The 14,286-nt window shown below is 35.8% G+C and overlaps 1 protein-coding gene across 2 annotated transcripts; it reads right to left on the bottom strand.

Annotated features, from left to right (window-relative positions):
* Nucleotides 1-143: 143 nt before the first annotated feature.
* On the bottom strand, nucleotides 144-13,035 carry LOC757339 (ankyrin repeat family A protein 2). 2 transcript variants are annotated; one of them, XM_030976666.1, is made up of 7 exons: nucleotides 12,965-13,035; nucleotides 7,748-8,280; nucleotides 6,995-7,092; nucleotides 4,870-4,936; nucleotides 3,926-4,218; nucleotides 3,253-3,400; nucleotides 144-2,554 (listed from the first exon to the last, which is right to left on the bottom strand). In XM_030976666.1, exons 2-7 carry the CDS (start codon nucleotides 8,253-8,255, stop codon nucleotides 2,505-2,507), a joined length of 1,164 nt encoding a protein of 387 aa, XP_030832526.1. In that variant the 5' UTR covers nucleotides 8,256-8,280; nucleotides 12,965-13,035; the 3' UTR covers nucleotides 144-2,504. The 2 variants fall into 2 exon arrangements, with proteins under 2 accessions (XP_030832526.1, XP_001197883.3); XM_001197883.4 differs by lacking the exon at nucleotides 12,965-13,035 and having other exon boundaries at nucleotides 7,748-8,898.
* Between the last annotated feature and the right edge of the window lie 1,251 nt (nucleotides 13,036-14,286).

Here is a 14,286-nt window from a genome sequence, read left to right as displayed (position 1 = left end):
ATAATCACTCTTTCAGTTTCAATTCCATTATACAGGAAAGACATGAAGCTTCTACACATATATTCTGCAACTAAGAAACTCATTTCAGAAATGTAAACGAACATATCAAAATGCCAAACAAATGAAAAAGACACTATCGATGTATAATCATTTTTCGTACAAATCCACTTCTTTAATCTTCCAAAATGAAAGTCGAGCAATATACAGAGTCAATGAAACTCTTCCTTTTCTTCAAAGTATGGTCAAATATACATCACTTGCATAAAGACTGAACTACTATATACACTTCACATTATTAACAAAGAATGCCATGTATCAACATAATGCATGTACTAGGTGGAGGGATAAAAAATGGGAAGAATTTGCAAATTTCAAAACTTTCTCCAAAGGCAAGACATAAAGAATTATAAAATCAAGTGTTGCTTTTATGATCATGAAACTTATTTTAACATAACAGAAACACTAGGGGTGCACCTGAATATATACCTATGTATACACAATTTAGGAAGAAAACAAAGGCATTTACATTGAAAATAGATGCTGGTAGTAGTAGCTTCCAAGGATTTAAAGGAAAATATCAACTGGATATCATTTTTTCAGACAATATTCATATTTTAATTTTAAGATTTAAAGAAATTTTAAAATCCAGCCTGCTGGAAAAATAAAGATTTAGTTTTAAAATGTCAAAAAGAATAGTCATTACATCTATCATGTTACACATAAGCAGCGAAAACAAGAACAGAAAATTGAGTAGAGTCTAGTTTGATATTGATAACGTGATCTTTGATCCCAATGATAATCAGAAGACAGACAGATTGTTGAAGAGCATTTTGAGAGGTCAAATATTATCTTGAACCCCATGATAAAATTGGTGAATGAAGAATAAATTCACAGACTGCTTTTTGAAACATACAATTTTGAGGTGTATGTAGAGCAACATATTTTCTTATTGTCGACCGAAAAGTATTTCCCCAAGACTATGGTATGTCCTGACAGCCGAGATTATCTTGTTTCTTATATTCAGTTGACTGAGTGTTTGGAATGAACATAATTTTTGGGTTTAAAAGTGTATATCCATTTATTTTTCTTGTTTTTATATTTGTTTCTACTTATTGGACTACCAGTTAATCTATTTTCTCTTTCTTATGGCAAACCATCAGGATGAATTTGAAAAAAACTATTTATTTTGACTGGTCTAGCAAATACTTGTACATTTCCTTCAAAGAAAAGGCTGCATAGCAGAATTTTCTAACTATTAATGCATTTAGCCTAGGTATATACATTTGTAGATCAAAACTTAAATTTTGTAAAAATGCTGCTGAAATTTGATTAAACTTCAATAATACTGTATCATCTCCATTGATGACTTTCTCTCAGATAATTGCACAATTTAAACAAAAAACAAAAACATGAAGACACTTATTCAGCGCTGTATAAGTAACGTTTTTATTATTATTATTATTTATTATTATTATTTATTATTATTTATTTACAAATCATGCAGACCTAGATCTGTGAGAAATACAATTGTGCCCTTTCAAGGATCTATTGAATACAGTCTTGCAGATGATGATTGGTCACACTAACTTCTGGATTATTAAGTGTAATAATGCCATTTGAATCCACAGAAGGAAAAATTAATTGAGGTGTGATGGCTTAGTGGTAGCTGTCTTGTAACTGGAAGGTCCCAGGTTCAAAACCACATCAAGCCCTTAGTATTGCCCGTGTGCCCTCCCATAAAGCATTCATCCTGATATCACGAAGTGGAAAGGACTTACGTGGTTGGTCCAAATATGAAGAACCATGTACTTGCTTTGTTAGAAGTCAGTTGGAATAAACATAAAAATACTATTACCTGGGAAAAAACGTCCATGGAAAATTCTTGCGATGATCTTGTTATTCACAATGAGACAGGGGCCATGGCACAGAAGATGGGATTATCTCGCTCTGGCTATAAAATAGTGACTAGTCCATGTCACATCTACTGCATTGGCAAAGGAGTCCATTCAATGGAGCTTCTTGTTCATGTTTTGCTCACTTCGCTTAGGAAGTGACAAAGTATTATTGCACTGTACATATAGGTCTCTATCCTTTTCCCCTTTTATAAAGCTTTGAAGAGGAGCAGATTATCTGGATCAGTGTCTTCATAGAGAATGCATTCCCACTCATTCGCACTGAAAAATCACAACATGTCAAGTCCTGGTGCCAACTCTCCCCAAAATATCCTCCAGTCAAAGATCTGTTCATCATTGCAGTCCTACACTACACTACATCTTTTGATCCTAGAGGGCTTCGAGTATAGGGGCAAGCCAGGCTTCTTTGGGTTACGTTTGGCCATCTCTCTGTTCTACATGATCTGAAGCAGCGACAGCATGTGTTGCTCTATCACTCTTTGCTTCAGTAAAAAATCTGTTCATCATTGCACTATATCCGTTCATCCTAGAGGGCTTTCGAGGACTGGGCATGTCTGGCTTCTTTGGGACACGTATGGCTGTCTCTCTGTTCTAGGTGATCTGAAGCAGCGACAGCATGTGTTGCTCTATCACTCTCTGAACTGGAGGTAGAAAATGAGAAGAAAGACAGTTAATAATAAAAGGGTAAAAAAAGTGGTAAAAGGTGCTGCATAACAAATCCGTTTCTTGATGAGTACATGAGTGATGATCATGATAAACATGAGTTATTATTTGAGACTGCTTGCATGCTAAGACGATACAGTATCCTCTGTTTGGAGCCAGAAGGGAGTTAGCTCTGTGTTGAAGGACATCTGTGAGTCAATGCCCTTCTGGCTCCAAAAAGATGATCTGATCTAACCATGAAGTTAAAGCATGAACCCAAATTGGACCTAGAGTAATTCAGCCTTTTGATAGGAGTGTTATTGTAATAGTTGGATGAAAGAATGGTTGTCTCAATGGATCATGAGATATTTGAAGTATTCTACTGCAAATGATACAAAGAATACAAAAACAAGAAGTGATAGAAAAGCTGAAGAAAACAGCAGCAGCAACAACATATTAAAACAACAACAGTCTTGCCCGAAACCCACACCATGAGACACACTGTACACAAGGAATGCACGAGGGAAAGAGTAATTGGATTCACATTTCATCTCTTGTCAAATTTTGTGCCTCTTATGTTATTTTTTATGTTGATTTGATGAATAAAATGTTAATTAAAAAAAGGGGAAAAATGCAAAGAAAGATCAATGAGAAGAGTAATAATAGAGAAAGAAAACAGATGATGTAAATGACTCACCCTGTTTATGACCCAGTACCATAGATAGACTGAGAGGGGTGTGTCCGGATTCCATCTCTTGCGTCATGTCTGCCCCGGAATCTAATAGCATCTTCACAATGGCAGGATGGTTGTGATAAACAGCATACACCAATGGGGTCCCTCCATTCTGAGAATGAAAATATTATGTACAGGTAAAAGAAAAATCCTATTTTCATTATGACTGAGATAAATTACAAGATTTATAAGCGAGATTCGGCACAGACTTGCCAATTTGTGGTTGATTGATTAAAAAATTCATAACTTTCTTATTTTTCTAACGGATTTTGCTCAAACTTTCACTGACCTGTTACACCCATTTTTCTGCTTCTATCAAAACCAACTTGATATCAGGGTGGACTGCCCCTAAGAGGCTGTATCAATAAATTTGAGGGTTCAGTGACACAAAGACGTAACTCCATATTTTGCCAAAATGAGTATTTAATATCAAACTGCTCAGAAAAATGTGGGCTGTCCAGGAAACACAAAGAACTCCACCCAACACCCCATTGAAGTCAATGGCTAGTGAAACATAGACTTAACTCCTTAATGCCCAAGTACTCAGTGACACATAAACCACTTTTTCTCAAAATGGCAAAAATAGAGTTACGTCTTTGTGTCACTGACCCCTCGAATTGATCTCTGATGTACTCACATAGTCATACACATTAACTGGGGCTTTCTTATCCAGTAGCATGTGTACTATATCCACATTGCCTACACTGCACGAGAAGGCGAGACTGGTCTCTCCGTCTAGGCTGGCCTTGCTAGGGTCTGCGCTGTTGTCCAGTAGAAAGCGCACCATGTCTGCCTGATTGTGCTGGCATGCCCATGTGAGGGCGGTGTGACCCAACGAGTCGCTTTCATCGATATCTGACCCCGATTCTAGCCTTTCTGTGATCAACGCCAACTCTCCCTGTGCTGCAAGCTGGTGGATACTCTGTTCAACTATAAGTAAATGGAAAAAGGAAAATGCAAATGAAGGCAAATCAAATAAATTAGAGGGTAAATCAATGAAACTAGAGCACAAATCATTTGAACGCTATTGTAACAACACTCCCAATTGTAAGAGGTTATTCTATCATTTTACAAATCAACTTAATTAAATATTCTTGCTAAATATTGTATTATATAATATTGAGAGCAAAACAACACAAAATAGACAAACAATCAATTTTATCATTAAAGTAGTTGTTTTGTATAAATTGGTACTACACTGTATGGTCAGTATCATAAAAAATAATAAAGACTTCTGGAAAAATAATCTGGCAAATTTCACTACGAGGTACATGTAAGGTTCACAAAAAAAAAAATCTTCTCAGAGATATGCATAAAACTGAGAAATAGCGAAAAGAGAGTTAAATGATTTCTCACTGAGGCGATTGGATAATACAAGTAAATAACAATTCAAATGTGGAGGAAAGCTTGAAGAATTTGAAGTACTACATGTATATATAATTTGCTTTAAATTTTGTTACTGAACAAAAGAATATAGAGGCTCCAACTCATACAAGATAACCATTTCCTAATTACAAAAATTCGCTACAGTTAATTTACACCTTATTCATCAAGAAACTATCATGTGATAAATTTACTTACCCATAGGAAATGTTGGTGTAGTTGTTTGGATGTTGCCCCTCTTTGTATTGGTGAAAGTGGTAGATTGCTGCATGGTGAGTAGTACAACAAGGTGTTTACAAAATAAAAATAAAAAGATAACTTTAGACAGAGCTAGCAGTCCCACTAAAGTCTGTTTAAGCATGGTCTGTGAACCATACATGAATGCCTCTAAGGATAAGGAGCAAAAAATGAAATAAGTACGAGCACTCTACTCTTTGTTTGTCAATGTTTATTACTGTCTTCCATGTTCATACCTTCCCACCACCACCACCATTTTTGAAAGGTTAACAGGATGGATGTCAAAACATGCTAAAGGTACTGGTAGTATCGTATGATGTTTGTGTTTTTTATGTTTAAAGAGAAAGATCAGATCCTATCACGTCCAGGAGCTCCAAAACCACCAATGACTCTGCTAGATTGCTTAAAAGGGTTACCTTGATAATAGTGTAACTTACAAATCTATTTTTCTTGTGGTTAAAAGGGTATAGACCTACATTTTTTAGTTTAAAGGGATAGTTGAGTTCTGTTTTCAGACCGCAAATGCCTTCAAAGTGCATGGCTATTGCTCTTATTCATTTATGACATTTCTAGTGCCCTATTAGGACCTAAAATTGCTATGAAGGTAATTTTAGACCCCAAAATGTTTGAAATTTAGCCAATACGATCATACCAATTCAGCTCCACTTTTAAAAATATATGGTGACCGTTAATTAATTATTTAATTAAAAATAGCAATACATGGGCCGGCTGGTTGTGTGTAATATAACCAACACAAAAATGCCAACAAAAAAGCCAATATCGGCATTGGCTGAAATACGACGTAAAAGGCGCTATTTCTTTTTTTCGTTTGTTTTCAACTGCTTTTTCAAATTATCTAATATTTGTGGTGGTACACAAGTATTAGAAATTGTTATATATCAGCCGTCTCTGAACCGATTTTGATCAAACAAATATGATTTTGTCATTTAAATATTAAATTCCTTCAAATTTGACACTCAGTTTTTCATTATCTCACAAAAAAATTATTTTGTGTAGCGCCCTCTGCAACAGAACCCAACTATCCCTTTAAGGAAAAAGGACAATTGAAAAAGATTAATGCAAAACAAACATCTTTAAACAAAAATTGTTAATCATTTTGTCTTTATGTTTTTGTGTGGAAACTTTGTTAATGCTAATGGCAAAAAATTGGAGGGGATTTTTTTATTTAAACATTAAAAAACATTGCAATATCATTTTCTTGGAAAAATATCATACGCTAATAGTACATGTCGAGGGTTCAGTGACACAAAGACGTAACTCCATATTTTGCCAAAATGAGTATTTGATATCAAAATGTTCAGAAAAATGTGGGCTTTCCAGGAAACACAAAGACTAAACTCCTTAAGGCCCAAGTGCTCAGTGACACATAAACCACTTTTTCTAAAATGGCCGAAATGGAGTTCTGTCTTTGTGTCACTGACCCCTCAGTGTATCCTGTGCTGTCAACTCACACTAAGACCTCGGCGAGTCTTCACTCAATACACAATAGTTGTTGTACTAAAGTGTTGTAATAAGATGTCAAATATAGGGTCTGTGCTTGCAGACTATATATATATATATATATATATATATATATATATATATATATATATATATATATGTGGGCCTGTAGGAGGGGGACTACAAGTATGGATGATTAATTTCTCTCCCCTAACTTACTTTTGACTACAAGTGCTGGTAATAAAGAGATGTAAGACTAGAATTGGGGCGTTGCAAGGAAGTTGCAATCAATTGCAAATCCCCCAAATCAAGCGTAAGTCTTGTGATTAATTGCAAATTTGCAATTGATTGCAACTCAACTTTCTTGCAACGCCATATTAGTAAGAGAGAGAGAGAGAGAGAAAGAGAGAGAGGGGAGAATAAAAGCTAGATCTAGTTAACTTTATTTAATTGTTAAAACTTTAATCCCAACAAAATCCTAGGAAATTTAGGAGACTAGTGGGGCGTTGCAAGAAAGTTGAGTTGCAATCGATTGCAAATATCAGTTGCAAATTTGCAACTTGCAATCAATCGCAACTTTCTTACAATGCCCCATGTCTTTGAGTAGAGACTAGAGGACACTTACCCTCATGGGTGAGTAGCTGGACTTGCTTGATGCTTTGCTTGAAGATGATGATCTACTTGGACAAATCCTCTTCACTGTGGGCAGAAGTCCTCTACTCTCTGTAAAAGTACATTGTATTGTAAATTGTTGTTGTTGTTTTTGTTCATAATGGAAAAACAATAACATTAACATTAGTAGAAACAACAATAACAAATAAAATAATGATGATGAAGATGATCATGATGATTACAACAATGAAAAAAAAATTCATAATTAATTTGATTATGTTCCTGCTCAACTTGACTTGTCCAAGCATTAACTGAAAACTTTGCTTCAATACTTCCATTTATGTTGTTACAATCAAAATCAAGTCAAGGGAAATTCCTGAAATAGGAAGACATTACCAATTTTTTTTCCCAAGTGAATTTCATCAGCTTTGTCTTCATTTATGTGGGTATGATCTTAGAAGTATTTTATACTGTTCCATGCAAAAACAGTGAGCAGCATTTTCAGTTTACTTATGGAGCATTCCTTACTAAACATCGATTCAACACAGCTATGGTTAATGAGTAACTCAAAGGCAGAATTGTACAAAATAATGACTAAACAGGATAATTTTTCAATGTTATTATAAGGAATAGCTATAATTTTTTTAAGTGTTACAGACAACACAAGAGATTTTTCCATTTATTTACTTTAAATAATCAGATAACTTATCAATATTTTTGTTCTTCTTTTTCTTATAATGTTTTTCAAGTTAAAGTTCTTCTTTACCTGGGAACATGACAGACTGGACTTCCAGATCCATGCTGGCCTGGTCCTGATCAGAGAGCGAGTTCAGCACACTGGACAACCTTGACATGTTCGGTCTGGACTCCTCTTGATGCCCTTCCCCCATCTCAACATCTCTTCTCGTTACCATAGCAACACCCGATGCGCTCATCCTGCCCCTCTCGCTTGACATATGGACTGGGGTCGTTGCCATGACACCAGCTGATATTCTGCCCCTCTCTGGTCCTTGGAGGCTGCCGGTGGGGATGCCATCTCTTCTTGCCCCGGCTATGACAACTCCGGATGCATTCGACAGGTGGATGGGGAGGATTGAATGTTTCTGGGCGGCTAGGGTGGGGCTAAAGTTCTGGGTGACATTGGCAACAGGCATCATCACAGTCCCTTGCGGGGTTTGAATGGGCGAATAGCTTATCTGAACTATGGGACTAGGATTTGTCTGAATGCGAGCGAACATCTGGGTGCCGCTGCTGGAAGGTCGGTTGGTGTCCATTTCGGTTGGGTGTGTTATTTCATGTCTATCATAAGAGAACAGCAAGAATGACAAAGGGGTTGTTATATTTTAGTGATTCACTGAGTGCTCTTATTGCATTACAAAAACAGAAGGACAAACCTTTTATTCTGGAGATTCTCACCATGACCATGAGTGAAGGAGTTGATATATACATGTACATGTACGTAGAGTGGATACCTGGACATTGTGGAATCAAAGGGAACTGGATGGCTGATCTCCATGCAAAGGCCACATTAGTGAAGAAAATGGAAATTAATACAACTAATAAGTACCAGTGTATACATGTACGTTATCATCATCATCATCACCTACACATTAATATGTGTAATATGTTGTACCCTTACAGGGACGACATTGACTGTCATTACAAGGATTTACAACAGATATCTCAAAAGCCTTTGACAGGGTTGACCATACTGTCATGCTTAGGAAATTGATAGAACTAACTCAAGGTTTCATTGTAAAAATGGATCTCTAATTTCCTGACTGGTCGCATCCAGCGTATCCGATACCAAGTTTGTCTGTCAGAGAAATCATCACTGAAAGCAGGTGTGCCACAGGGTACAAAGCTTGGACCAGTTATGTTCTTGATACTTGTCAATGATACTCTCTCTACCTCTGGAGTTGGGTATTGGAAATACATGTATGTTGATGATATGACCATTGTGGAATCAAGACCGCGGGTTGCAACCAGTCAGGTGCAGAGTACTCTTGACTCTCTAAATGGTTGAATGCCAGTAAATGTAATTTGATGTGTGTAGACTTCGGGAGAAATGGCCCAACCTCACTGCACCCGACATTGAACGACCATACCCTGTCTGAGGTTAAGGACTTAAGTTAATGAGGATTTTGGGCGTCCACATCCAATCTGACTTGAAAAGGTTGATAACATGCTCAAAAAGGCTAACACAGGAATGCTCATCCTTCGTTCCATCATTCCCTTCAGAGTACCTGTTGGCGATCACCTTCTGATTTACAGAGAGTTCATATGCCCATTGGTAGAGTATCACCGAAGACAAAGATCCCTGATAGAAAGAGATCAGATATGGGAATTTAGACTCATCTTAGACTCCCAGGACCTAACGTACAATAAGGCACTAGGTGTCACATAATCCCAAACTCTTAAAGATAGACGTTCTAAAATTGTATCAGATTCGGTAAAGGTCTGATACTATATCCTGGGTCTAAAAACTGGCTGCCTCAAGCCCTGCCAAATCAAACTACCGGTAGGCAACTCAGAAACCCGTGGAAATTCTACCCTATAAGTTGTGCAGGACTGAAAGGTATTTATCCCAATCCTGTTCAATGTAAGGGTTCTAAATGAAAAGTGATCCTTGGTCTCTTTTCTTTGTGCATGATAGTTGGGTATCTCTGGAAGCTATAAGTGTTATCTCTCAAAGTTTGGTTTTATAAATGGGACCATACTTCCACTCCTCGACATTTGAGTCTTCTTTATTAAAACCATACTTGCCTTCATCTCTTTCATCATGATGTTTTATACTTATAATTGACATGTGTAAATAGAGATATATTCCTAAAGCCTGAGTTTGGCTCTTTCTCTTACTTTACACTGTTGCACTCCTACAATGCATGAAGTCTAACCGTAAACAGGATGGACCTCATACTAGCATTAACGTGTAAACTAAACAACCCATTTTTTAAAACTTTTTAAATTCACTGGTAAAATACTCTACTATTACAGCATTACGTGGACTATCAAATCATTAAAGGAATTAAAAAGACATTTCTGTCAAAAAGGCTACAGGGCCAGATGAGATCCCAGCATTGTTTGTAAGACGATCTCACAATATATTGCCAAACCAATATGTCATATTATAAATATGTCCTTGACACAAGGAATTGTTCCGCTTCAATGGAAAATGTCAGGTGTAACTCCCATATATAAAAAGGGAGATAAACAAGAAAAAAGCAATTACAGACCAATATCGGTTATTCCAGTACTAGCAAAAGTGATAGAAAATTTGTTTTCAAGCAGATATATGAATTTTTAAATGACAACAACATACTATGTGATAATCAGTAAGGTTTTCGGCCAAAACACTTAACAACTACTACACTTTTAAATATCATTAATGATCTATCTGATAATATAGACAAAGGGTGCACAACAGGGATTGTTATGCTCAAATTACAAAAATCATTTGACTACATTGATCATCACATCCTTCTGCAAAAATAATGTTTCATCATTATGTCTGAAAAAGTTACCAAATGGTTTGAAGGTTATCTAATAGGAAGAAAGCAATTTATTACAATGAATGGTATAAGCTTGAATACTAAGGAGCTTACATGTGGAATACTGCAAGGTACTATCGTAGGACCCATGCTGTTTTCAATATATGTGAATGACCTACCAACTGCAGTGAAGCATTCTAAGGTATTAATGTATGCTGACGATATGTGTTTATATTTCAGTAGTAACAATGTTCAAGATTTGACAACATCTTTAAACAAAGACCTAGAATCTGTATGTGAATATCTAAAATGCAACAAACTGAAATTAAATGTTAAGAAATGTGTGTTTCTTGTTGTAGGTACCAGAAGTTAAACAGACTTGATCCTAATATACATTTACTAGTAGAGAGTAAACCCATTCCGAGAGTTTCATCGTGTAAGTATCTTGGCGTAATTCTAGACGAAAATCTAAGATGGAACCTACATACATGTACATGTATCAACAAAATAAGAAGAACAGTTTTGTTTAAATAATATATACTAAGGAGAATTCTTCCGATTATTATACCAAGCAGAATTGTTTAATAAATCCATGATACAATGTCATTTTGATTACTGTGATATAGTCTATGCAAATACAGGGGTTACGAACTTAAGAAAACTTAACAAAATGAAGCGCTAAAAATTGTCTTAAGGAAAGACCCAAGATTCCCAACAGATGAGCTGTTCCTATTTTTGAATTTAGATAACATTTTAGAAAGATTTTAAAAAAGAACATTAATTATTTTATAAAAATGCACCAAAACCTATTCTACATTTCTTTGAAAAGCGCAACCTCGTGTATAATACCCGACACTCTTTTCAAAATTTCGCATTACCTAAAGGCCAAACAAATGACAAAATAAGGAGTGTAAGTTATGGGGGGGGGGGGGGGGCAAAATGCTGTAACACAATTTTACAGGAACTGAAAACCATAGAGAGTAAAAAAAAACATCATGTCACAACCTAGGTAGCGAGGGGGGGGGGTGACCCTTGGGAGGAGAGTCAATCAGACTCTCGGTTTACAATACACTTCTCTGTTAATTATCTACTTTTGATTCATTGTATTTTGTATATTACAATAATTCATGTTTTTTTTTCTTCTTCTTATTCTTCATAGTTTCCCATGCCAATTATGTTTTCCTTTGTTTTGACTTTATCTATTTATTTTGCATATATGTTTATGTGTTGTTATCTATTGTTACTGGTTTTTGTTTGTGATATAATTTGCATATTTTTTTATTCAGTTAACACAGACTTTCTGAAAAACAGCCGTTTAGGCTGAGAGAGTTGCTGTGTTTAAATAAATAAATGACATGAAATGAAAATAAATCATATACCATTTTGGTACATGATTTTTTTAATGCTTAAATGGAAAGAAAATTTTGTAAACTTATTTTTAAAGCCCCCCTCCTCATTCTTGATAGACGACTGCTTAGTTCCCTCTTCCTGATATCGATAAAATCAAAAGGCGTTCGTTATTGCGGACACTCTACCAGTGAAGTCATTTAAAGCAGTTGCGCAATATCTGACGAGTGACTGTAATCTCAGATCCTCATTAAATTCATGTAAGTACAGTACATGTAATTCACATTATGAAGATGATGATCATTATTATTACGGTCGCTAACTTCACGCACGCTCGCGCTTGCATCCCTTCAGTATGCATTCGTATTGTAATTGTGCAGCGATTTGCTGTGAAACCTGTGAGAAATTATTATAATGTCTTCAATTTTAGGAAAAACACTCTAAAAGAGATGAGAAAATTGACACGAAACAGGCGAGAAACATAACAACTTTGAAATCATGACCATTATTTGAACAATTGAAATTTTAGATAGGTCTATTTGGAGTTACGGGTCAAAAATGGATACGAAAGTACACTCGATCTAGCGCCCACTCCAGCAAAGCTAGAGAGTCAATGCTAAGGTGTATTGACTAATGCGTATTGACCAGTAAAGAAAACGACTGAGAAGACTGAGAAGAAAGAGAAGAAGAAGAAGACTTTAACTGCTAGAAGACTAACTAGATCTACTGCTAGCACCACGTTCCATTCGGCATTCGTTACTTTAATTTATTTGTAATCAACAATGATTCATTAAATTGCTTATCATAATCATTTGAAAATACCATACAGCAGGTTTTACAAAATATTGAGTGAATGTACCGCAGTACAGTGTTGCCCGTCTTAATACACAGCCAGGATATATGCTGCATGCTATGTGTGCGATGTTACAGACTCTACACTCGATTACACAGCTCACACTCACACTCACAGATCTGTTTTCAAGGCAAAGCAAACAAAATTTGTAGTTAATGGGACTGTAATCTATTAAGGTTAATTAAAGTTAAAATTAAACTCGCTTTGATTGTGTTTATTATTGCCCCTATATTATATCTACCCAATATACATTTTGATAGACATCCTAAAAACACAAGAGAGCACCACTTACCCAAAACACTCGGTTTATATTTTATATTCTCCGCATTCCAGCCATAAGTTCACGTTCATTCAGTCAGCTCAGTACAGCATACAGAGAAATGGGGTTATGGAGAGCGGTTACTCCAGTCGTTGTTGTCGATGTATTGTGTAGTTTAGTTATTGACGCGGGTGTGATTGTTATTTGACACAATTTTAACAAGTTTTGTTATTGCTTTATTATTTTTTAAGTTTCACTTGATTTCTTTTGATTACTTCCTAGATTTATATTTCACCAATCCAGGCACGCAAATTCTACTACGACAGTTCGGCAAAGTTAAGTTTCTTTAATTACAAGCTCTCTGTCTGTGATTTACAAGACTATTGAACTCAACATTCCCCATAATTATGTACCATAGCTGTACTAGCATAGACATGCTTACAGCTCAGCACAACTTTGTTGTATTCAGCATATATTATACAAGCCCGTTCCTCACTCCTGTTTTAAATTTTCAGCCTCCTTCTTCAAGTTAAAGGTAAAGACCAGTAATGGTCATGCGATTGCATTGTGAAAGAAACGTTGTGGAATCGAGCAGAAAAGGTTGATCATCTAGCATCTAGCATCTGCAAGGTTCTGGAATCATCAAAATGATAAGAAATTTGGCCCATTCTTCGTAAAGTTACAAGCACTATACACAGAAAGATGTATATGGGACTACCCTATCTCTCTCACCAGACCATGAGAGAAATAAGTTTACCAAATATATGAATTAGTAGGCGGTTTCCCGGCAAATTTTTTATCATCATGTATTAGTCAAAACATATTCTTTCACATGATTGGTAATGAGAGCTTCCATTTCATTTTTTGAAATTGGGGCGTTGCCAATACTGGTCTTTACCTATAACATGCACCCTTAATTGTATTTAGGATTCTTCTTCTTCCTGAAAAGTGCAGGCTTCATGAAATGAAGATTAACGCACTGTGATTGTTTGTTTTGCTATCATAGTTTGACGTGGAACAATGGCTAGCTCCTGATGAAGCTGTAAATCTTTTTTTTTTCATTTCACTTTGCAGTGATGGGATCATTTAACAATGTTAAATCTGAGATATACGGTCCTACATTTTAACAGTGTCTGTGATATGGTGTAATATTGAAGCCCTAAAAAAATCGCGCTTAATCAAAATGATCAAGAAGTGCCTCAAAAAAGTAAAAATCTTTGAGTGACCGGTTTTACCATACCGGTACTCGTTTTCCCCAATAGACTGTAGTGTTATGAAAACCGTTCGGTGAACGGTTTTCAAAATTTGTAATTCCAATCATTAATATCTTGATAATCAGACAGGCTTGTAAAAGT

Source organism: Strongylocentrotus purpuratus, unplaced genomic scaffold (genome assembly GCF_000002235.5).
Source record: "Strongylocentrotus purpuratus isolate Spur 01 unplaced genomic scaffold, Spur_5.0 spur5_scaffold_9, whole genome shotgun sequence".
Classification (NCBI taxonomy): domain Eukaryota; kingdom Metazoa; phylum Echinodermata; class Echinoidea; order Camarodonta; family Strongylocentrotidae; genus Strongylocentrotus; species Strongylocentrotus purpuratus.
The sequence above is the reverse complement of the archived record's forward strand: the minus strand, read 5'-3'. Positions and strand labels throughout refer to the sequence as shown.

Bases quoted from the DNA above. Each gene is read 5' to 3' on its own strand.
- LOC757339 (XM_030976666.1), bottom strand. From the start codon at position 8,255: ATGGACACCAACCGACCTTCCAGCAGCGGCACCCAGATGTTCGCTCGC. The intron at 4,937-6,994 runs GTAAGTGTCCTC...CTCACCATGCAG, and splicing joins CCAGCTACTCACCCATGAGG to CAATCTACCACTTTCACCAA. The intron at 4,219-4,869 runs GTAAGTAAATTT...ATTTACTTATAG, and splicing joins TACACCAACATTTCCTATGG to TTGAACAGAGTATCCACCAG.